Source organism: Salmo salar, chromosome ssa19 (assembly GCF_905237065.1).
Source record: "Salmo salar chromosome ssa19, Ssal_v3.1, whole genome shotgun sequence".
In the NCBI taxonomy this organism is placed as follows: domain Eukaryota; kingdom Metazoa; phylum Chordata; class Actinopteri; order Salmoniformes; family Salmonidae; genus Salmo; species Salmo salar.
The window spans coordinates 45094214-45119235 of NC_059460.1; the positions used below are offsets into that span (position 1 = coordinate 45094214).

Below are 25022 nucleotides of genomic sequence, written 5' to 3' on the forward strand. Positions count from 1 at the left end.
CTACAGTGGTATTAGCATAGGAATTAATGAAACAAACAACGGCTTGTTTTGAGGGTGGAGTTTTATCTGATATTAAGATGAATGTAGCTCTTATTCTTTTTAATCATTACCGAATGTCTAATTAATCACTATGTGTGTTTATTTTATAAAATTACCTCCAAAAATAAAATGTTTTATCGTTCATTTCCTTGGGCCTCCTTTGCCGAAGTCTGATCGTGTTGGGGTTAGGAAACAAATTTGAAGATATTTACATACAAAGCCCTGATTGGCTGGTGGGATAGTCTAGACCCCACCCCTTACCCAGATGAACAGTCATTGGTGTATTATTCTGTGGGTCAAAACGTTCATTCCACATGAACAGGCTAAAATTCCAGGCATTTTTTTCAAACAGCTTTTACACAAAAAGTTATTTTCATAATTTTCACAATTTCAGAGTGTTATTTCGATCTCCTAGTGTGGAATATCTTAAAATAAAAAATGCAAGATCACATTTTTTACTACATTTCCCCTTTAAGAAAAATGTAGCACTTTCTTATCTCTAGAATGTCTTACCTTCTGCAAGGATCAGTTAGATGGTTTCTTTGAACCTGTGTATATAAATTGCTCTTGTGTGTGTGTGTGTGTGTGTGTGTGTGTGTGTCTGTCTGTCTGTTGTATACCTGTTGGTCGACTCCCACTGCATCTAATCCATCATACATGATGTCAACCCAACCATCCTTAGAGGCCAGCACGAACAGAGACATCAGAGCCTGGAGAGAGAAGGAGAACATCATACATTTACGTCATTTATCAGACACGCGTATCCAGATTGACTTACAGGAGCAATTAGGTTTAAGTGCCTTGCTCAATTGTCAGATTTGTCACCTAATCGGCTCGGGATTCGAACCTTCCGGTTACTGGCCCAACGCTCCTAACCGCTAGGCTACCTACAGTAGGTTGTGATACCACCACAAGCATCGGTCAATAACAAGGTTTCCACTAGGGAAGTTTAGAAAGAAAGTAGTGGGGATACAACCCTCTGTAAGTATTGTGAATGGTACCTGTGTCTGGTTGTATTGTGAATGGTACCTGTGTCTGGTTGTATTGTGAATGGTACCTGTGTCTGGTTGTATTGTGAATGGTACCTGTGTCTGGTTGTATTGTGAATGGTACCTGTGCCAGGTTGTCAAAGTTGTACTGCTGTCTGACCCACTTGTAGTTGGCCATCATGCAGTCTGACTTGTTAGTGACGTTTCTCACGTCCTCTCCCTGACACGCAAAGAACTTCCCCTTGAAGAGCTGGAGAGAGAAACACACACACACACACACACACACACACACACACACACACACACACACACACACACACACACACACGCCACCTTTATGGTAAATTCCAATTGGTCTTCAGGCCATATCCCATGAGAGGATTCCCTAGTGACCTTGCATGTCCTCTCGTGATTGGTGGCATGTAACTCATGCACACACTCACATACACACAGGTGACATATTTTGTGACTTCAAGGACACACAGAACACTAAGTGTAAATTGGACAGTGGGCTAACGACCACATCTTATCCATCTATACGACTTGACAAGCAGAGTTGAGCCCTCACACCTGAGTTATATCGTGAAAACCACCTGGAAGAGCACTTTCCTGCTGATGTACGACCTAAGAGCCCTGTCAGGGGGTGAATGGAGAAGAGGGTGCTTATGCGTAATGACATATTAGCCACTTGTCAGTTCCAACGTTGTCACTCTCAGGAGGAGAGATGGGTGTGTGGAAAGAGCCCAGAAGAGAAAGAAACATTTTCCCTGATATTGGTTGGTTGATATTGTTTCGGGAAAATGTATAATATGCCGGGCCCTCCGACCTCACCTGTACTCCCAGGATACCAAAGATGATGAAGAAGGCGCAGCAGATGACCACAATGTTCCCTATGGGCTTCAGAGATGACATCAGAGTCTCCACTACCAGCTTCAGACCTGGGGCCCTGCTGATCACACTGGACGAGAGAGACAGAAACACAATGTTAGACTCGGAAGACTGAGGAAGAGTGCAGGAGAGAGAGTGAGAGAGTGCGAGAGAGAGAGAGAGAGAGAGAGAAACACAATGTTAGACTCGGAAGACTGAGGAAGAGTGCAGGAGAGAGAGAGAGAGAGAGAGAGAGAGAGAGAGAGAGAGAGAGAGAGAGAGAGAGAGAGAGAGAGAGAGAGAGTTGTTAAGGTCAATTACAGAGCAGCCAGCCCAGATGGAGACGCCTGTGGCTCTCCCTCCCCCTCTTCCTTTCTCCTTCCTCTCTCCCCCTTCCCATTCTTCACCCCTCCCTCCTTTCTGTCACAGGGCATCAGTGACAGTCAATTGCCCTCATCACTCCAGTACCTCACCTGACCTCACCTCTCTCTCTTCACTGTCTCCACCATACTGCCTGCCTGTCTGTCTGTCTGTCTGTCTGTCTGTCTGTCTGTCTGTCTGTCTGTCTGTCTGTCTGTCTGTCTGTCTGTCTGTCTGTCTGTCTGTCTGTCTGTCTGTCTGTCTGTCTGTCTGTCTGTCTGTCTGTCTGTCTGTCTGTCTGTCTGTCTGTCTGCCTCTGCCTCTGCCTCTGCCTCTGCCTCTGCCTCTGCCTCTGCCTCTGCCTCTGTCTCTACTTGTTTTTGTGCCTTTCTCAGTATATATCTGTAACTATCTAGCATGCTGAGCTCAGCTTTGTCTTCAGTCCATTCGTTCTTATGTTTGCAGTTCTTATTCGGGGAGCGAGGTGCAGGGAGTGAGAGGAAGTCAATAACTCATTAAAACCTGTTGGGGCTCGGGGGCAGTATTGAGACATTTTGAAAAGAATATGTGCCCATTTTTAACTGCCTCCTACACCAACTCAGAAGCTAGGATATGCATATTATTAACACATTCGGATAGAAAACACTCTGAATTTTCTAAAACAGTTTGAATGGTGTCTGTAAGTATAACAAAACTCATATTGCAGGCAAAAACCTGTGAAAAATAGATTTAAAAAAAATGTGAATTTTGTGACTGTACTATTTAGTGTCATTGTTTTATAGATACCATAGTGAGAAAGGATTCATTTCGCAACACCTACGGCTTCCACTAGATGTCAACGATCTTTATAAAGTTGTTTGAAGCGTCTATGATAAACAGAGAGCAAATTAGAATCCAAGGAAGTTGACATGTCATCACTTCATTTTTTGTGCCTGCGCATAAATCTGAGAAGCGTGAGTTTGTCATCATTGTTTATCTAGACATAGGATAGGTTGTGTGAAAATATTACTGATGTTTAACGTTAAAAATGGACCAAAAGATTAATGCTAAACAACATTTGACATGTTTGAACGAACGTAAATAGATTATTTACTAGGTTTTTTTAGCTTTTCGGCGTGATTTTACACTCCCCCACCACGTTTTGTGGGAGCATAATGAACGCTAAGTACTTGGTGTTATTTGGACATAAATTATGAACTTTGTCAAAAGAAACCACATTTGTTCCGGACCTGGGATGCCTTCCGGACCTGGGATGCCTGCCTTCTGATGGAGATAATCAAAGGTAAGGGGATATTTACAATGTTATTATCGATTTTAGATGATGCTAACTGTATAGCATAGCTTATTGTTCTTAGCATAGCACCCCGTTTATTGCAAAATGTGATTTCCCAGTAAAGTTATTTTGAGATCTGGCCATTCGGTAGCAATTACGAGATGATAATATATTATTCTTTGAATGACAATATTATAATTTACCAATGTTTTCGAATAGTAATTTTGTTATGTTCACCGGAAGCATTTCAGAGAAGAAAAAATCTGAATTTCACGCTACTGTAAAATGCTGTTTTTGGATATAAATATGAACTTGATGGAACAAAAAATGCATGTATTGTATAACATAATGTCCTAGGAGTGTCATCTGATGGAGATTGACAAAGGTTAGTACATAATTCTAGCTGGTTTCTGCTTTTGGTGACGCCTGACCTTGAATTGAAAATGGATGTTTGTACTTTTGTGGCTATGTACTGTCCTAACATAATCTAACTTTATGCTTTTGCCGTAAAGCCTCTTTGAAAATCGAACAATGTGGTTAGATTAAGGAGATGTTTATCTTTTAAATTGTGTAAAATAGTTGATTGTTTGAGAAATTGAAATTATTAGATTTTTGATGTTTTGAATTTCCAGCCTTGTTAGCAATCCCGACTCGGGGTTCATTGCTAACCTGTAGCCCCAACAGGTTAAGAGAAGGACTGAGACATTATATTTGGAGGATATGGGGATAAGGCTGAGACGTAGGCTGAATTAGACTAAATCAATAACACTGATATTTGCAAATATACATTATCTATGCATTCATCTATAGCTGGGTGAGAACAACCACATAGCAAAATCCTAGCAAGTAAGGTACCTACCAGCAAAGTCAGTGTTAGTAGGAAAATATGATGGGGGGGGGCTTATTTAACATTGTCATTTCAGACAATTTTGGAAGATGGGCAGGAACTCTGCTGTCCTAGCTTCAGGGGAATGCTGAGAAAAGAAGGGCTTTCACTGGCCTGAGTGGGAGCTGACCCCTGTAGGGGTGGGATGGCTACGACACCAGAAGGGGCAGAATGGAGTGCTCGGGTTGGAATGTATGGTTTGAGCATTAGCCTGACGGTAGAGAGGGGCAGTTCCCCTTGCAACTCCATAGGCAAGAACTATGGTCTTGTAGTAGATAGGAGCTTCGAATGGAAGCCAGTGGAGGGTGAAGAGGAACAGGGTGACATAGGAGAACTTGCGAAGGTTATGGCATTCTGGATAAGTTGCAGGGGTTTAATGGCACAAGCAAGGAGCTCAGCCAACAGAGAGTTGCAGTAGTCTGGACGTGAGATGACAAGAGCCTGGATAAGGACCTGCTCCGCTTCCTGTGGGAAGCGGCGTTGTACTCCACACATGATGTAGAGCATGAACCTGCAGCAGCGAGTCACTGCTTTGATGTTTGCAGAGAATGACAGGTTGTTTTGCAGGGTCAAGCCAAGGTTCTGTGAACTCTGGGAGGGGGACACCGTGGAGTTGTCAACCATTATGGAGAGACCTTGGAGCAAGCAGGCCTTCATCAGGCGGAAGAGCAGCTTTGTCTTATCAAGGTTGAGTTTGAAGTGGTGGGCCGAAATCCAAGCTGAGATATCAGCCATGAACACAGAGATGTGTGTTGGTGACTTGGTGTATTGAGAATTAAGAGGGGGCCTAGAACCCTGGGGGACACCAGTAGTGAGAACATGTGGTGCAGTCTCAGATCCTCTCATCAAATCAAATCAAATTGTAATTGTCTCATCCCCCGAATAGAACAGGTGTAGAACTTACCGTGAAATGCTTACTTACAAGCCCTTAATCAACAATGCATTTTTAAGAAAATAGAGTTAAGAAAATACTTACTACATAAACATAAAAAAAGTGACACAATAAAATAATGAGGCTATATACAGGGGTTACCGGTACCGAGTCAACGTACGGGGGTATAGCTTAGTCAAGGTAATTTGTACATGTAGGTAGGGATAAAGTGACTATGCATAGATAATAAACAGCGAGTAGCAGCAGTGTAAAAACATTGTCAACCTTCTTTTGCAGACTCAGATCTAGATGCAATCTAAGAGTGTGCAGAGCCTGAGAACCCAGCCCTGAGAGGGTGGAGAGGAGGATCTGATGGTTAATGGTGTCGAAGGCAGTGGATAGGAGGATGAGAACAGAAGAGAGAGTGTCAGCTTTTGCAGGGCTGAGAGCCTCCGTGATGCAGAGGAGAGTGCTCTGACTGGTTATGGTCAAGAAGATGGTTCTGACAGAGATAACGAGAGAGTTGGTCAGAGATCAGGGTCAGAGGTCAGGGGCACGCTCAAGTGTTTTGGAAAGAAAACAAAGATGGAATACTGTTCTGTAGTTGTTGACATCAGAGGGGTCGAGTGTTGGTTTCTTGAGGAGGGGAGCCATTTGTCAGGGATGGGTGGATGAGGGAAGTGAGGAATGGGAGAAGGTCTCCAGAGATGGTCTGGAGAAGGGAGGAGGGGGTGGGTTCAATAGGGGCAGGTCACCAGGCAGCGAGACATCACTAGCCAAAGGATTTCATCTGGAGAGAGAGATGGGAGAAATAGGTCAAGGCATAGTGTAGTTCTATGTGAGTGGGACCAGTGGACTCAAGGAGTGGATATCGTCAAACTTCTTTTGAAAGTGGTGGAGGATTAACCTCTTAGGGCTAGGGGGCAGTATTTACACGGCCGGATAAAAAACGTACCCGATTTAATCTGGTTACTACTCCTACCCAGTAACTAGAATATGCATATACTTATTAGATATGGATAGAAAACACCCTAAAGTTTCTAAAACTGTTTAAATGGTGTCTGTGAGTATAACAGAACTCATATGGCAGGCCAAAACCTGAGAGATTCCTTTACAGGAAGTGGCCTGTCTGACCATTTATTGGCTCTCTTTGACATCTCTTTCCAAAAACAAAGGATCTCTGCGGTAACGTGACACTTCCCACGGCTCCCATAGGCTCTCAGAGTCCGGGAAAAAGCTGAATGTCGTCATTCCAGCCCCAGGCTGAAACACATTATCGCCTTTGTCAAGTGGCCGATCAGGGGACAGTGGGCTTAGGCGCGTGCACTGGTCGCCCCCGTCTTTCTTTTTTTCCCTCTATTTACCGAAACGCAGATTCCCGGTCGGAATATTATCGCTTTTTTACGAGATAAATTGCATAAAAATTGATTTTAAACAGCGGTTGACATGCTTCGAAGTAGGGTAATGGAATATTTAGACATTTTTTGTCACGAAATGCGCCATGCTCGTAACCCTGATTTACCATTTCGGATAGTTTCTTGAACGCACGAACAAAACGCCGCTGTTTGGATATAACGATGGATTATTTGGGACCAAACCAACATTTGTTATTGAAGTAGAAGTCCTGGGAGTGCATTCTGACGAAGAACATCAAAGGTAATCAAACTTTTGTAATAGTAAATCTGATTTTGGTGAAGGCTAAACTTGCTGGGTGTCTAAATAGCTAGCCCGTGATGGCTGGGCTATGTACTTAGAATATTGCAAAATGTGCTTTCATCAAAAAGCTATTTTAAAATCGGACATATCGAGTGCATAGAGGAGTTCTGTATCTATAATTCTTAAAATAATTGTTATGTTTTTTGTGAACGTTTATCGTGAGTAATTTCGTAAATTGTTAGTAAATTCCCCGGGGTATGCTAGTTCTGAACGTCACATGCTACTGTAAAAAGCTGTTTTTTGATATAAATATGAACTTGATTGAACAAAACATGCATGTATTGTATAACATAATGTCCTAGGGTTGTCATCTGATGAAGATCATCAAAGGTTAGTGCTACATTTAGCTGTGGTTTGGGTTTATGTGACATTATATGCTAGCTTGAAAAATGGGTGTCTGATTATTTCTGGCTGGGTACTCTGCTGACATAATCTAATGTTTTGCTTTCGTTGTAAAGCCTTTTTGAAATCGGACAGTGTGGTTAGATTAACGAGAGTCTTGTCTTTAAATAGCTGTAAAATAGTCATATGTTTGAGAAATTGAAGTAATAGCATTTCTAAGGTATTTGAAAATCGCGCCACAGGATTCAACTGGCTGTTACGTAGGTGGGACGATTTGGTGCCACCTAGCCCAGAGAGGTTAAGATAGCCTAGCAATTAATAAGAGCGTTGGGCAAGTAACCGAAAAGTTGCTGAATAGAATCCCCAGGCCGACAAGGTGAAAAATCGGTCAATGTGCTAATTGCTCCTGTAAGTTGCTCTGAATAAGACCGTCTACTAAATTACTAAACTGTAACTGTGAGAGAAGGTGGCAAAGAGTTTGAAATGTAGAGTCATAGAAAGTGACTTTAGCAGAGGAATAGAAGGTAGAGAGGAGGGAGTGAAAGGATGATAGGTCCTCTGGAAGTTTAGTTTTCCTCCATTTTCACTCAGTTGCCCTCATCCCTGTTCTGTAAGCTCACAATGAGTCACTCAACCACAGAGCAGGAAGGGAGGGCTTAGCTGGCCTGTAGGAAAGGGGACAGGAGACAGGTGGGAGAAGGATTTAGCACAAGGTAGTGATGATAAGATAGAAGAGGAGAGAACAGTTGGAGAGAGAGAACGAAGATTCTGATGGCGCATGACCATCTGAGTGGCTAGGGTTGGGGAAGAGAGGGAGAGAAAAGGAAAGAAAGCATTGATCAGAGACCTGGAATGGGGTTACAATGAGATTAGTAGGCGAACAGCCTCTAGTGAAGATGAGGTCTAGCGCCCTGCCTGCCTTGTGAGTGGGAGGAGACTGGGAAAAGGTCAAAAGAGGAAAGGAGTGGAAGGAAATGAATCAAAGGCAGGCGTGGAGAGATGGAAGTCATCCAGTACTCTCCAAGGGCACCGGGTGGGCGATAGGAACAGACTGATCTCTTCTTGTGTAACAAATTTGTGAGGACCAGAAACGTAATTCACCACCTACAATGAAGAGAGAGAGGTGAGGAGATGTCAGGTGAGGAGGTACTGGGGGGATGAGGGCAATTGACTGTCACTGATGCCTTGTGAAGAGGGGGAAGGGGGAGAGGGGGAGGGAGGAAGGAGAAACGAAGGGGAAGAGAGGGGAGGGAGAGCCACAGGCGTCGCCATCTGGGCTGGCTGCTCTGTAATTGACCTAAACAACTCTCTCTCTCTGTCTCTCTCTCTCTCTCTCTCCCTCTCTTCCTGTGTGGTATATACTGTATAGCTATGTATCATCTGAAACATTATATATTATTATTATTATTATTATCATTATTATTATCTCCTCCACAACAATAAGAGGAGATTGTGTTTGAGAGAAAGTGAAAACGGTAAAGCGAGAAAGTCACGAACGCGAGAGAGAGGGAGGAAACACGAGAGGTCAGCGAGTTCACAGAGGATAGGTGCTTGTTATGGAGAGCCAAGTATTTTATGGCAAGGACATACACCGAATGAGGCACTTTCCATAATATCTATTCATACATGGCGAGAGAGAGACGGAAAAAGTGAGAGGGAGAGAAAAGAGAGATGCTTCTCCATAATGTTTGGAGGCTGTTTTAATTTAATTAATGAGGCATGCTGTCACAGGGCAAAGGGTTACGAGGATAGAATTTTCCAGATAATTACATCGTCTACGGCAGGGTTAGGACACCCTGGTCCTGGACTGCCGCTGGCACTTCACGTCTATGATTTAACCATCCTGGAAGAACAGGTGTGTTGAATTTAGGCAATCACTGAACTGATCAGCATTTAACTACACCCGCAATAACATCAGTTAAATATGTGAATTGTTTCATTTGATTTGGTCAGGTGTGCTGCATAGTTGGAACAAAATCCTGCAGTACCTGTGACACTCCATAGAAAATGGAGTGTATTGAAAACACACTTGTATAGAAAACACTCTAAAGTTTACAAAAAGGTTAAAATAATGTCTGTGAGTATAACAGAACTGATATGGCAGGTGATAACCCTAGGACAATCCATCCAGAGTTTTTTTTTTCAGCTCACCTCTGATTACAATGGCTGGGAATGGGAATATAAAAGGAAGTCCTCCCAGTTTGCAGTTCCTAGGGCTTCCACTAGATGTCAACAGTCTTTAGAAAGAGTTTCAGGCTTGTTTTTTGAAAAATGAGCTAGAATTTGTAGTTTTTCTAAGTGGCTCCCATTTTGGCTGTAGTGTTTGTAGCGCGTTCCGGTGAGTGTGCATACTTCGTGATTTATCTCCAGTAATGGTCTACGGTATTCTCCGTCTTAAATTGTATCATTTACTTACATAATTGGGTGCCTGAGGATTGATTAGGAACATTGTTTGACTTGTTTAGAAGAAGTTTATTGGTAACTTACGGGATTCATTTTGTATGCATTTTGAACGAGGGAAACCGTTGGATTACTGAGTCAAGCGCGCCATTGAAACGTACTTTTTTGGGATATAAAGAAGGACTTTATCGAACAAAAGGACCATTTGTTATGTAGCTGGGACCCTTGTGATTGCAAACTCGATGAAGTTCTTCAAAGTTAAGTGATTTATTTTATCGCTATTTCTGACTTTTGTGCTGCTTGGTTGAAAAATGTATGTAATGCTTTTGTGTGCAGGGCGCTGTCCTCAGATAATCGCATGGTGTGCTTTCACCGTAAAGCCTTTTTGAAATCTGACAAAGCGGCTGGATTAACAAGAAGTTAAGCTTTTAAATGATGTATGACACTTGTATTTTCATGAATGTTTAATATTACAATTTCTGTAATTTGACTTTGGTGCTCTGCGGTTTCACTGGATGTTGGCCAGGTGGGACGGTAGCGTCCCAATGATCCGCAAGAAGTTTTAACTAGGCAAGTCAGTTAAGAACAAATTCTTATCTACAATGACAGCCTACCCAGGACGACGCTTCACCGCCCTATGGGACTCCCAATCACGGTCAGATGTGATACAGCCTGGATTCGAACCAGGGACTGTAGTGACACCTCTTGCACTGAGGTGCAGGGCCTTAGACCACTGTGAAACAGCCTGGATTCAAACCAGAGATGGTAGCAACATCTCTTGCACTGAGATGCAGGGCCTCAGACCGCTGTGATAAAGCCTGGATTCAAAGCAGGGACTGTAGCGACACCTCTTGCACTGAGATGCAGTGCCTTAGACCGCTACGCCACTCAGGAGCCCCTGGGGGACTAGTAAGTAAATGTACCCACTCACTACCGTAAGTTGCTCTGGATAAGAGCGTCTGCTAAATGACTAACATGTTGTCTTTCCTTTCATACCATCTTTAGTGTATGCAGAGTGTTAGAACTGAGCTGAACTGAGTTGAACTGAGCTGAACTGAGCAGGACTGAGTTAATATATATATATATATATATATATTGTCACGAATCCCACCGAAGGTGGCTCCCCTGCCTGCTTGGGCGGCGCTCGGCGGTCGTCGTCACCGACCTACTAGCTGCCGCTGATCCTTTTTTCCTTTTCGTTTGGTTTGTCTTATTGTTTGCACCTGTTCCTCATTTGTCTTTTGATTTTGGTTATTTAAGCCTGGTTAGCCCGCCCCGTGTTGTGCGGGATTATTTTATCGTCAGGTTGTGTTTTTGTCATTGGATGTGCTGGCGATTTACGACTGGTATATTGTAGGCTGGCTGTGCACCTGTTTTGGGCACTTGGCATTTTTTCCACGCCGTTTGTGTTGGCGTTGTTCGTGTTGTGTTTTTGATTGAAATAAACACAAAGCTCGGTACCTCTGCTCTCTGCGCCTGACTCCTACCACCACTCCTAGCAATCGTGTGACATATATATATATATATATATATATATATATATATATATATATATATATATATATATACACTGCCCAAAAAAGTAAAGGGAACACTTAAACAACACAATGTAACTCCAAGTCAATCACACTTCTGTGAAATCAAACTGTCCACTTAGGAAGCAACACTGATTGACAATACATTTCACATGCTGTTGTGCAAATGGAATAGACAACAGGTGGAAATTATAGGCAATTAGCAAGACACCCCCAATAAAGGAGTGGTTCTGCAGGTGGGGACAACAGACCACTTCTCAGTTCCTATGCTTCCTGGCTGATGTTTTGGTCACTTGAATGCTGGCGGTGCTTTCACTCTAGTGGTAGCATGAGACGGAGTCTACAACCCACACAAGTGGCTCAGGTAGTACAGCTCATCCAGGATGGCACATCAATGCGAGCTGTGGCAAGAAGGTTTGCTGTGTCTGTCAGCGTAGTGTCCAGAGCATGGAGGCGCTACCAGGAGACAGGCCAGTACATCAGGAGACGTGAAGGAGGTCGTAGGAGGGCAACAACCCAGCAGCAGGACCGCTACCTCCGCCTTTGTGCAAGGAGGAGCAGGAGGAGCACTGCCAGAGCCCTGCAAAATGACCTCCAGCAGGCCACAAATGTGCATGTGTCTGCTCAAACGGTCAGAAACAGACTCCATGAGGGTGGTATGAGGGCCCGACGTCCACAGGTGGGGGTTGTGCTTACAGCCCAACACCGTGCAGGACGTTTGGCATTTGCCAGAGAAAACCAAGATTGGCAAATTCGCCATTGGCGCCCTGTGCTCTTCACAGATGAAAGCAGGTTCACACTGAGCACATGTGACAGACGTGACAGAGTCTGGAGACGCCGTAGAGAACGTTCTGCTGCCTGCAACATCCTCCAGCATGACCGGTTTGGCGGTGGGTCAGTCATGGTGTGGGGTGGCATTTCTTTGGGGGGCCGCACAGCCCTCCATGTGCTCACCAGAGGTAGCCTGACTGCCATTAGGTTCCCGAGATGAGATCCTCAGACCCCTTGTGAGACCATATGCTGGTGCGGTTGGCCCTGGGTTCCTCCTAATGCAAGACAATGCTAGACCTCATGTGGCTGGAGTGTGTCAGCAGTTCCTGCAAGAGGAAGGCATTGCTGCTATGTACTGGCCCGACCGTTCCCCAGACCTGAATCCAATTGAGCACATCTGGGACATCATGTCTCGCTCCATCCACCAACGCCACGTTGCACCACAGACTGTCCAGGAGTTGGCGGATGCTTTAGTCCAGGTCTGGGAGGAGATCCCTCAGGAGACCATCCGCCACCTTATCAGGAGCATGCCCAGGCATTGTAGGGAGGTCATACAGGCACGTGGAGGCCACACACACTACTGAGCCTCATTTTGACTTGTTTTAAGGACATTACATCAAAGTTGGATCAGCCTGTAGTGTGGTTTTCCACTTTAATTTTGAGTGTGACTCCAAATCCAGACCTCCATGGGTTGATAAATTGGATTTCCATTGATAATTTTTGTGTGATTTTGTTGTCTGCACATTCAACTATGTAAAGGAAAAAGTATTTAATAAGATTATTTCTTTCATTCAGATCTAGGCTGTGTTGTTTAAGTGTTCCCTTTATTTTTTTGAGCAGTATATATATATATATATATATTTCACCTTTATTTAACCAGGTAGGCTAGTTGAGAACAAGTTCTCATTTACAAGTTTGATGAATGTATGAAATGAAGACATGAGAAAGAGGAGTTAAACTCTGTGAGGAGTTAGATGAACAGAAACTCTTCCTCTGCCTGTAATGTCACATCAGACAGAGAGGTATATCGTGTGTGTGTGTGTGTGTGTGTGTGTGTGTGTGTGTGTGTGTGTGTGTGTGTGTGTGTGTGTGTGTGTGTGTGTGTGTGTGAACCATACACACTCCAGTGCTTCAGGGGAAAACACAGACAGACTCATGTTTAATTCACCCACTCTTCTCTTTTCCTGTCCTGAAACTAAAGCCTCTGAACTGACAAACTGAAAAACACACAAATAAATCACACAAGTATTATTTTGTCCAATTCTCTGGTGTGCCGAGGATTGAACCCTCCAGATAATTACATAATCTACAGGGTGAGGGGTCATGTTTTGTGATATATTTTTTATGTGATAAAACATTGATCTGCTTTTTAGCTATTAATGCCACAGTGCTTTGTAAAGCTTTGATATTCTCCATTATTTTAATTTAGTCCTATGAGATTCCTGCCACACAAGCTCAGTTCAGAATCCATGTTATGAGTATCTCTAGGGTTTCCACATATACAGTGCAGCGCTGTATACAGTAAGCCCTCGTTTTCAGAGCTTTGCTTGATCAGAAGTTTACTTTCCTGTCAAACTAACTGAACTTTCTCTGAGACGACCTTCAGTACAGCACAGACTCCCAGACCAGCATACTAATATTGTGGCATTTTCATGCTCCGCTCCTCTCCTCTCCTCTCCTCTCCTCTCCTCTCCTCTCCTCTCCTCTCCTCTCCTCTCCTCTCCTCTCCTCTCCTCTCCTCTCCTCTCCTCTCCTCTCCTCTTCTCTTCTCTTCTCTTCTCCGCTGCCCTCCCCTCCCCTCTTCTACTCCCTTCTTCTCTCCTCTCTTCTTCTTTCGTCTGAGTATCAGGGTTTGAAAGCTAATTAATACCCTCAAAGGATAAATTATTCATGTAATATTTCCTGATCAGAGCGATAATCTGTAGTGTTTGTAGGTGGGAGGGGAGAACATCAGCTCAGCATTTCTCTCTCTCCCTCTCTTTATCTATTCCCCGTTCACACAATTTCTTTTAGTTTTTTTGGTATATAGTGCCAAATAAGGGTTATTTGGCTTGTAACCATAGCAGAACCCTTTTTGGTGCTAGTGTTCATATCACTTTTTTGGGGGGGAGAGAGAGAAATGAACAAAGAACCATGGTCATGAGGTTCTAAATGGAACCTGCATGGTGCAATAAAGAACCCTTTCCTAAGGTTCCATAAATAACCATGAATAAAAGGTTCTATATACAGTGAGGGAAAAAAGTATTTGATACCCTGCTGATTTTTAACGTTTGCCCACTGACAAAGAAATGATCAGTCTATAATTTTAATGGTAGGTTTATTTGAACAGTGAGAGACAGAATAACAACAAAAACATCCAGAAAAACACATGTCAAAAATGTTTGAAAATGATTTGCATTTTAATGAGGGAAATAAGTATTTGACCCCTCTGCAAAACATGACTTAGTACTTGGTGGCAAAACCCTTGTTGGCAATCACAGAGGTCAGACGTTTCTTGTAGTTGGCCACCAGGTTTGCACACATCTCAGGAGGGATTTTGTCCCACTCCTCCTTGCAGATCTACTCCAAGTAATTAAGGTTTCGAGGCTGACGTTTGCCAACTCGAACATTCAGCTCCCTCCACAGACTTTCTATGGGATTAAGGTCTGGAGACTGGCTAGGCCACTCCAGGACCTTAATGTGCTTCTTCTTGAGCCACTCCTTTGTTGCCTTGGCCATGTGTTTTGGGTCATTGTCATGCTGGAATACCCATCCACGACCCATTTTCAATGCCCTGGCTGAGGGAAGGAGGTTCTCACCCAAGATTTGACGGTACATGGCCCCGTCCATCGTCCCTTTGATGCGGTGAAGTTGTCCTGTCCCCTTAGCAGAAAAACACCGCCAAAGCATAATGTTTCCACCTCCATGGTTGACGGTGGGGATGGTGTTCTTGGGGTCATAGGCAGCATTCCACCTCCTCCAAACACGGCGAGTGGAGTTGATGCCAAAGAGCTCCATTTTGGTCTCATCTGACCACAACTCTTTCACCCAGTTGTCCTCTGAATCATTCAGATGTTCATTGGCAAACTTCAGACAGGCATGTATATGTGCTTTCTTGAGCAGGGGGACCTTGCGGGCGCAGCAGGATTTCAGTCCTTCACGGCGTAATGTGTTACCAATTGTTTTCTTGGTGACTATGGTCCCAGCTGCCTTGAGATCATTGACAAGATCCTCCCGTGTAGTTCTGGGTTGATTCCTCCCTGTTCTCATGATCATTGCAACTGCACGAGGTGAGATCTTGCATGGAGCCCCAGGCCGAGGGAGATTGACAGTTCTTTTGTGTTTCTTCCATTTGCGAATAATCGCACCAACTCTTGTCACCTTCTCACCAAGCTGCTTGGCGATGGTCTTGTAGCCCATTCCAGCCTTGTGTAGGTCTACAATCTTGTCCCTGACATCCTTGGAGAGCACTTTTGTCTTGGCCATGCTGGAGAGTTTGGAATCTGATTGATTGATTGCTTCTGTGGACAGGTGTCTTTTTTACAGGTAACAAGCTGCGGTTAGGAGCAGTCCCTTTAAGAGTGTGCTCCTAATCTCAGCTCGTTACCTGTATAAAAGACACCTGGGAGCCAGAAATCTTTCTGATTGAGAGGGGGTCAAATACTTATTTCCCTCATTAAAATGCAAATCAATTTATAACATTTTTGACATGCGTTTTTCTGGATTTTTGTTGTTGTTATTCTGCCTCTCACTGTTCAAATAAACCTACCATTAAAATTATAGACTGATCATTTCTTTGTCAGTGGGCAAACGTACAAAATCAGCAGGGGATCAAATACTTTTTTCCCTCACTGTAGCACCAACAAAAGGGTTCTGCTACGGTTACAACCCTTTATGTAGAATGGTTCTATAAAGACATGTCGTTAATCTGGTTCTTTGCAGATCCTTTTGAAGACCCATACATGTTTTTTTTCTTCTGATTAGCCATATAATATGTTTTTTACAATCAATAGGTGTTATTATTGTGTTAATTGACAAGTTGAATCTAGTGAACTACCTCTGGAACAGCTGGGGGGGTTTATGTACTGTCTATGGTGTTTATGTACTGTCTATTGGGTTTATGTACTGAAAGAAAGAGAGAGACATCAAGGGAGGAGGAGAACACTAACAAAAGGGTTCCTCAAGGGTTTGGGAAGGCTAATGGTTGTATATGGAACTGTAATGACTCAAATAACCTTTTTAGCTCTTCAATGGTTCTTTACATTTCACAAAAGGGTTCTTTGCTCTTTTAGTGATAATTGCAATGTAGGGGAGGTTTGCTCTCAGCTCTATTTGTGCAGCTGTGAGTGAGAGCCTCATTCCAGTTTATTTAATCTGTTGTGTCATGCTATTACATGTTATATATAACTATGGCTGGTGATGATGTCTTGTGAAAGACTCATGTATGGCCTCGTGTCATTTAAGAAGTGTTGTCTAAATCAGTCAGAGGTTCTCATAAACCCCCTAGACAGTACATAAACCCCATAGACAGTACATAAACCCCATAGACAGTACATAAACCCCCTAGACAGTACATAAACCCCATAGACAGTACATAAACCCACATCAGCTGTACAAACTATATCAAAGAAAATGACTTGGACTTTTGATTTATGTTCATCAGATGGGTTTTTATTGCTGGGGACAAACACAGACATGTACACACACACACACACACACACACACACACACACACACACACACACACACACACACACACACACACACACACACACACACACACACACACACACACATATCAAACAGAAGATAAAAGCAATCCTAGTCTGAAGACAGGAATAGTAGATTCCATTTCGTTAGAGGTCAGGGGTCATAGTTGAGAGGGGTCAGCTAGGAGATTGAAGTGGTTATCCACAGCGTTTTGTGGGTAAATCGGGCAGGAAAAACTCCTACTAGATTTTTGTGCTTTCTTGAGATGCTAATAAATATTTGAGTGCAGGTCGGTAGAGCTTCACGAGAGGAGAGACAAGAGGCAAGGGAAGAACAAACACACGCGCACACACTGAGCCGCATGACAACAAACACACAGACAGGCCATGTATCATACAGACATCTGAGAGAAAAATGTAACTTATCAGAAATATTGTTGAGTCTTCCCTTACACACACACACACACACACACACACACACACACACACACACACACACACACACACACACACACACCAACATGCCCAACACACACACTACTCTTCTGCGCCTCATGAACCATTCTCCGAGAATGAAGACGCCGATAGAGAAAGTCAAGAAATTGTTTTCCCATTTTAAAGTGAGTTCCCTTATTCCATGGTTAAAACCCACACACTAACATTCACGTACATGCTGTAAGTAGCTTCAGCTGTTCCAGGCCTCCCTAGTGGGAGATATGTGACGTTGGTACAGTACACTGGAAGTGGGGAAAGTCACACTGTAAGTCTGGTAGCTGTACTGTGTTGGAAAAATGTATATTAGTGGTATAGTGAGGAGGCCTGCACGTGTGTGTGTTCCAATGCATGTGTGTGTGTATATAAAACTCACCGTAGTGGCCTGAGTGTCCGTAGCAGGCGCAGCACCCGGAGCATACCCAGTATCTTGGGGCTGCTGTTGGACACCAATGAGACAAGGATGTCTATGGCTGAGATCATCACCAACAACCCGTCTAGAAGGTTCCAGCTACTCCTCAGGTAGGCCTTATCACCAAACAACCAGCCCAGCGCAGCCACCTGATAATAATCACAGACACTGGCATTAAAGCCATATAGTCTACACACTTACATTCACATACAAACAGGTAAACAATAAAGACAACAATACAAACACATATAGTGAAAGCAAATTAATAAATGAGGTCATCAGTACCAATTTACTTAACATCACTGATAAAATATAGAAACTGGAATTACAACACTAGATCACAGGGTTGGTTAACGCTGGACACTCCACTTGTATCCACAGAGTTCGGCCTCTTCCTACCAGACCCCTGTCATGTGGAATAATCTCCAAGTAACCATTCATTTGGATGTGTTGTTGTCTCTGGGTCAGTTTAGGAGAAAGGTATTTTTATATGTATAAATGTGTTTGTTTTGTTTGATTGTTTATTGTGTATATAATATTTGCTATTTAATTTTGTGTTTTACATTGTGTATAATATTATTTTCTGTATTGTTTCCAGGGCACATTTGGAAATGAGACCTAGGTCTCAATGTGTTTTTCCCTGGTTAAATAAATAACAAAAAATATGCTGAGCTCAGTTTGTTGTTTTGAAAAACTTTTTTAGTTGAAGAAAGTTTGTTTACTAGCCTACCTGTTTAATTTGGATCCCGCGAAGCGATTAGCCTCAGTTACTGGAACCACTGCTATCTGTCCTGGGATACTGCCAAACCCTGAAGTCTGGAGAGATGTTGCTTGGCACGGTAGGTAGACTAGCTGCTAGCTATCAAGCTTGCCAGGTTTCTTTGACAGTTTTGAACACAGCCTGCAACATGTTTTATTTATTTATTTATACACATTGCATGCATCTATAATCGCATTTGCGTAGCGTACAGTTGAGAATATGTTTTTAGGATTTCCACACATGTGGAACTGTTTTAAGCAGGGTGTGGAAATTTTTTGGCCGTTAATAAAATATTTTCTACATTAGCAGAAGATGTTTTATTACCACATAAATGGCCAAATGCTCTCCACTGTGCAACTGCCTATTCAGAGAGGATGCTATTTTTTTTGCATATTTATACTAATTTGTTTTAGCATTATTATTATTGTTATTATTGTTCTTATTATATATATTTTCATAACCAAAACCCTGGCTTGTAATATGCATACAATGCATTCGGAAAATATTCAGACCACTTGACTTTTTCCACATTTTGTTACAGTACGTTACAGCGTTTTCTAAACTTGGATAAAAAAAAAAAAATCCTCATTAATCTACACGCAATATCCCATAAAGAGAAAGCAAGAACATGTTTATAACATTTTTGCAAGTTTATAAATGTAACGCCCTGGCCATAGAGAGGGGTTTTTTGTTCTTTATTTTGGTTAGGCCAGGGTGTTACATTGGGTGGGCGTTCTATGTTCTGTTTCTATGTTTTTGTATTTCTTTGTTTTGGGCCGTGTGTGACTCCCAATCAGGCACAGCTGAAGTTCGTTGTTGTTGATTGGGAGTCACACATAAGTGCATGTTTTTCCATTGGGGTTTTGTGGGTAATTGTTTCTGTTCAGTGTGTTAGCTGTCAGTACTGTTTGGCTGTCGGTTTTTTCTTGTTTTTTTGTATTGTGTTCTTATGTGATTAAATTATTCATGATGAACACTAACTCCGCTGCACCTTGGTCTACTCTCTCTTCAGACAGCCATTACAGAATTACCCACCACAAGAAGACCAAGCAGCGGAGTAAGGAGCAGTGCAAGGAGAGGAACCAGGAGAGGAGCTATCTGGAATCGTGGACTTGGGAACAAATACTGGACGGAGAGGGACCATGAACTCAGGCTGGGGAGTATCGCCTCCCACAGTGGGAGATTGAAGCGGCGAGAGCGGAGAGGCGATGGTATGAGGAGAGAGAGCGCAACAGGCACGAGAGGCAGCCCCAAGATTTTTTTGGGGGGGGGCACACGGGACAGTCGGCGGTGCCGAGGTCGGAACCAGAGCCAGTCGGGTTGACGTTGGAGGTGAGCGAAGGGTGCGAAGCAGAGACAGTGAAGGAGTTGATGGGGAGATTGGAGTGGAGAGAGATGAGAGAGCTGCTGGTTTGGTGCATAAGGCACGGCATTCGCCCTACGGAGCGTGTCAGTGAATTGATGTCACCTGAGTTAGTTCTCCATACTCGTCCTGAGGGGAGTGCTGGCGGTCTGTTGAAGACTGTGCCTGCGCCCAGAAACAGGCCTCCTGCATGTCTTCCCAACCCTGCACGTCCTGTGCCCACGCCCAGAACCAGGCCTCCTGCATGTCTTCCCATCCTGGTCAAGCCCGTGCCTCCTCCTCGGACCAGTCCTCCAGTGGGTTTCCCCATCTTGGTTAAGCCTGTGCCTCCTCCTCGGACCAGGCCTCCAGTGGGTCTCCCCATCCTGGTCTGTCCTGTGCCTGCTCCACAGACCAGGCCTCCAGTGGGTCTCCCCATCCTGGTCCGTCCTGTGCCACCTCCCAGGACTAGGCCTCCAGTGGGTCCCGCCGTGCCGGATCTGCCAGAGTGGCCCGCCGTGCCGGATCTGCCAGAGTGGCCCGCCGTGCCGGATCTGCCAGAGTGGCCCGCCGTGCCGGATCTGCCAGAGTGGCCCGCCGTGCCGGATCTGCCAGAGTGGCCCGCCTGTCCGGAGCTGCCAGAGTGGCCCGCCTGTCCGGATCTGCCATCTATGCCCGCCAGCCGGGCGCAGCCATCGCCGCCCGCCAGCCCGGGCGCAACAAGGGTCGCCCGCCAGCCGGGCGAAGCCAGGGTCACCCACCAGACCTTCGGCGCGGCCAGGTGCGCCACCTAAGAGGGCGACGCCAAGGGTGGGGCAGAGGCCACGTCCCGCACCTGAGCCGCCGCCGTAAGAAGGCCCACCCAGACCCTCCCCTTCAGTGTCAGGTTTTGCGGCCGGAGTCCGCACCTTGGGGGGGGGGGGGTGCTGTACCGCCCTGGCCATAGAGAGGGGTTTTTTGTTCTTTATTTTGGTTAGGCCAGGGTGTTACATTGGGTGGGCGTTCTATGTTCTGTTTCTATGTTTTTGTATTTCTTTATTTTGGGCCGTGTGTGGCTCCCAATCAGGCACAGCTGAAGTTCGTTGTTGTTGATTGGGAGTCACACATAAGTGCATGTTTTTCCATTGGGGTTTTGTGGGTAATTGTTTCTGTTCAGTGTGTTAGCTGTCAGTACTGTTTGGCTGTCGGTTTTTTCTTGGTTTTTTTGTATTGTGTTCTTACGTGATTAAATTATTCATGATGAACACTAACTCCGCTGCACCTTGGTCTACTCTCTCTTCAGACAGCCGTTACAATAAAAATGAAATTATTATCACATTTACATACAGTCGGTATTCAGACGCTTTACTCAGTACTTTCTTGAAGCATGTTTGGACGTGATTACAGCCTCAATTGACGCATTTTAGAATAAGGCTGAAACGCAAAAAAAATGGAAAAAGGCAAGGGGTTTGAATACTTTCCAAATGCACTGTATGTATACAGTACCAGTCAAAAGTTTGGACACACCTACTCATTCAAGGGTTTTTCTGTATTTTTACTATTTTCTACATTTTGGAATAATAGTGAAGACATCACAACTGTGAAATAACACGCATGGAAAAATGTAGTAACAAAAAAAGTGTTAAACAAAAAAAATGTATTTTACACCTGAGATTCTTTATGTAGCCACACTTTGCCTTGTTGACAGCATTGCACACTCTTGGCATTCTCTCAACCAGCTTCACCTGGAATGCTTTCCAACAGTCTTGAAGGAGTTCCCACATATGCTGCGCACTTGTTGGCTGCTTTTCCTTCACTTTGCGGTCCAACTCATCCCAAACCATCTCAATTGGGTTGAGTTTGGTTGATTGTGGAGGCCAGGTCATCTGATGCAGACTCCATCATTCTCCTTAATGGTCAAATAGCCCTTACACAGCCTGGAGGTGTTTTGGGTCATTGTCCTGTTGAAAAACAAATTATCGTCCCACTAAGCTCAAACCAGATGGGATGGAGTATCACTGCAGAATGCTGTGGTAGCCATGCTGGTTACGTGTGCCTTGAATTCTAAATATATCACAGACAGTCTCACCAGCAAAGCACCCATACACCATCAGACCTCCTCCTCCATGCTTCATGGTGGGAACCACACATGCAGAGATCATTCGTTCACCTACTCTGCATCTCACAAAGACACGGCGGTTGGAACCCAAAATCGCAAATTTGGACTCATTAGCCAAAAGGACAGATTTCCACTAGTCTAATGTCCAATTCTAGTGTTTCTTGGCCCAAGCAAGTCTCTTCTTGTTGTTGGTGTCCTTTAGTAGTGGTTTCTTTGCAGCAATTCGACCATGAAGGCCTGATCCATGCAGTCACCTCTCAACACTTGATGTTGAGAATGGTCCGTTACTTGAACTCCGTGAAGCATTTATTTGGGCTGCAATTTCTAAGGCTGGTAACTCTAATGAACTTATCCTCTGCAGCAGAGGTAACTCTAGGTCTTCCATTCCTGTGGCGGTCCTCATGAGAGCCAGTTTCATCATAGCGCTTGATGGTTTTTGTGACTGCAATTGAAGAAACTTTCAAAGTTCTTGACATTTTCCGAATTGTCTGACCTTAATGTCTTAAAGTAATGATTGACTGTTGTTTCTATTACTTATTTGAGCTGTTCTTGCCATAATATGGACTTGGTCTTTTACCAAATAGGGCTATCTTCTGTATACCACCCCTAACTTGTCACAACATAATACATGCCACAAATAAACTTTTAACAAGGCACACCTGTTAATTGAAATGCATTCCAGGTGACTACCTCATGAAGCTGGTTGAGAGAATGGCAAGAGTTAGCAAAGCTGTCAACAAGGCAAAGGGTGGCTACTTTGAAGAATCTCAAATATAAAATATATTTTGATTTGTTTTACACTTTTTTGTGTACTACATGATTCCATATGTGATATTTCATAGTTTTGATGTCTACACTATTATTCTACAATGTAGAAAATAGTAAAAATAAAGTTAAAACCCTGGAATGAGTAGGTGTGTCCAAACTTTTGACTGGTACTGTGTATATAAACTCAGCAAAAAAATAAATGTCCCTTTTTCAGGACCCTGCCTTTGAAAGATAATTCGTAAAAATCCAAATAACTTCAAAGATCTTCATTGTAAAGCATTTAACCTGTTAGGGCTAGGGGGCAGTATTGACACGGCTGGATAAAAAAACATACCCAATTTAATCTGGTTACCACTCCTACCCAGTAACTAGAATATGCATATACTTATTACATATGGATAGAAAACACCCTAAATTTTCTAAAACTGTTTGAATGGTGTCTGTGAGTATAACAGAACTCATTTGGCAGGCAAAACCCTGAGACATTTTCTGACAGGAAGTGGATACCTGATGTGTTGTATTGCCTTTAAACCTATCCCATTGAAAAACACAGGGGCTGAGGAATATTTTGGCACTTCCTATTGCTTCCACTAGATGTCACCAGCCTTTACAAAGTGTTTTGAGTCTTCTGGAGGGAGATCTGACCGAACAAGAGCCATGGAACGATGATGTCCCATTAGACACCTGGCGCGCGAGTTCATGTTGGGTACCCTCGTTCCAATACGTTATAAAAGAGTATGCATTCGTCCACCTTGAATATTATTCATGTTCTGGTTAAAAAGGCCCTAATGATTTATGCTATACAACGTTTGACATGTTTGAACGAACGGAAATATATTTTTTCCCCTCGTTCATGACGAGAAGTCCGGCTGGCTTAGATCATGTGCTAACAAGACGGAGATTTTTGGACATAAATGATGAGCTTTTTTGAACAAAACTACATTCGTTATGGACCTGTGATACCTGGAAGTGACATCTGATGAAGAGAATCAAAGGTAATGGATTATTTACATAGTATTTTCGATTTTAGATCTCCCCAACATGACGTCTAGTCTGTATCGCAACGCGTATTTTTCTGGGCGCAGTGCTCAGATTATTGCAAAGTGTGATTTCCCAGTAAGGTTATTTTTAAATCTGGCAAGTTGATTGCGTTCAAGAGATGTAAATCTATAATTCTTTAAATGACAATATAATATTTTACCAATGTTTTCTAATTTTTATTATTTAATTTGTGACGCTGACTTGACTGCCGGTTATTGGAGGGAAACGATTTCCTCAACATCAATGCCATAGTAAAACGCTGTTTTTGGATATAAATATGAACTTGATAGAACTAAAAATGCATGCATTGTCTAACATAATGTCCTAGGAGTGTCATCTGATGGAGATTGTAAAAGGTTAGTGCATCATTTTAGCTGGTTTTATGGTTTTGGTTACCCTGTCTTTGAATTGACAAAACATTACACACAACTCTTGTAAATGTACTGTCCTAACATACTCTAAATTTATGCTTTCGCCGTAAAACCTTTTTGAAATCGTAAAACGTGGTTAGATTAAGGAGATGTTTATCTTTCAAAGGGTGTAAAATAGTTGTATGTTTGAAAAATTGGAATTTTGACATTTATTTGGATTCAAATTTGCCGCTCTTGAAATGCACCTGCTGTTGATGGAGTGCACCACGGGTGGCACGCTAGCGTCCCACCTAGCCCATAGAGGTTAAACACTGTTTCTCATGCTTGTTCAATGAACTATAAACAATTAATGAACATGCACCTGTTGAGCAGTCGTTAAAACCTGTTGGGGCTAGGGGGCAGTATTTGCACGGCCGGATAAAAAACGTACCCGATTTAAACTGGTTACTACTCTTGCCCAGAAACGAGAATATGCATATAATTAGTAGATTTAGATAGAAAACACTCTAAAGTTTCTACAACTGTTTGAATGGTGTCTGTGAGTATAACAGAACTCATATGGCAGACCAAAACCTGAGAAGATTCCATACAGGAAGTGCCCTGTCTGACAATTTGTTGTCCTTCTGTTGCATCTCTATCAAAAATACAGTATCTCTGCTGTAACGTGACATTTTCTAAGGCTTCCATTGGCTCTCAGAAGGCGCCAGAAAGTGGAATGGGGTGTCTGCTGTCTCTGGGCGAAGAACAGCAGGAGAATTTGTGAGTGGTCAGCCTGGGGACAGTGAGACTGAGAGGCGCATTCATGAGAATTCTCCATTTCGTTCTTTCAGCCTTTGAATGAATACAACGTCACCCGGTTGGAATATTATCGCTATTTTACGAGAAAAATAGCATAAAAATTGATTGGAAACAGCGTTTGACGTGCTTCGAAGTACGGTAATGGAATATTTGTATTTTTTTTGTCACGAAATGCGCTCGCGTGTCACCCTTCGGATAGTGAC

General features: G+C 43.4%; 1 protein-coding gene across 1 annotated transcript in view; it reads right to left on the minus strand.

Moving 5' to 3' along the window:
• LOC106578905 (voltage-dependent T-type calcium channel subunit alpha-1G) overlaps nucleotides 1-25022 on the minus strand; it is a 252055-nt gene that overhangs the window by 58345 nt on the left and 168688 nt on the right. The window contains exons 19-22 of the mRNA XM_045702368.1: nucleotides 17606-17790; nucleotides 1860-1986; nucleotides 1153-1278; nucleotides 660-749 (exon numbers count right to left, since the gene is read on the minus strand). Of these exons, the coding sequence (XP_045558324.1) occupies nucleotides 660-749; nucleotides 1153-1278; nucleotides 1860-1986; nucleotides 17606-17790 (528 nt within the window). The remainder of the gene's footprint in view (nucleotides 1-659; nucleotides 750-1152; nucleotides 1279-1859; nucleotides 1987-17605; nucleotides 17791-25022) is intronic.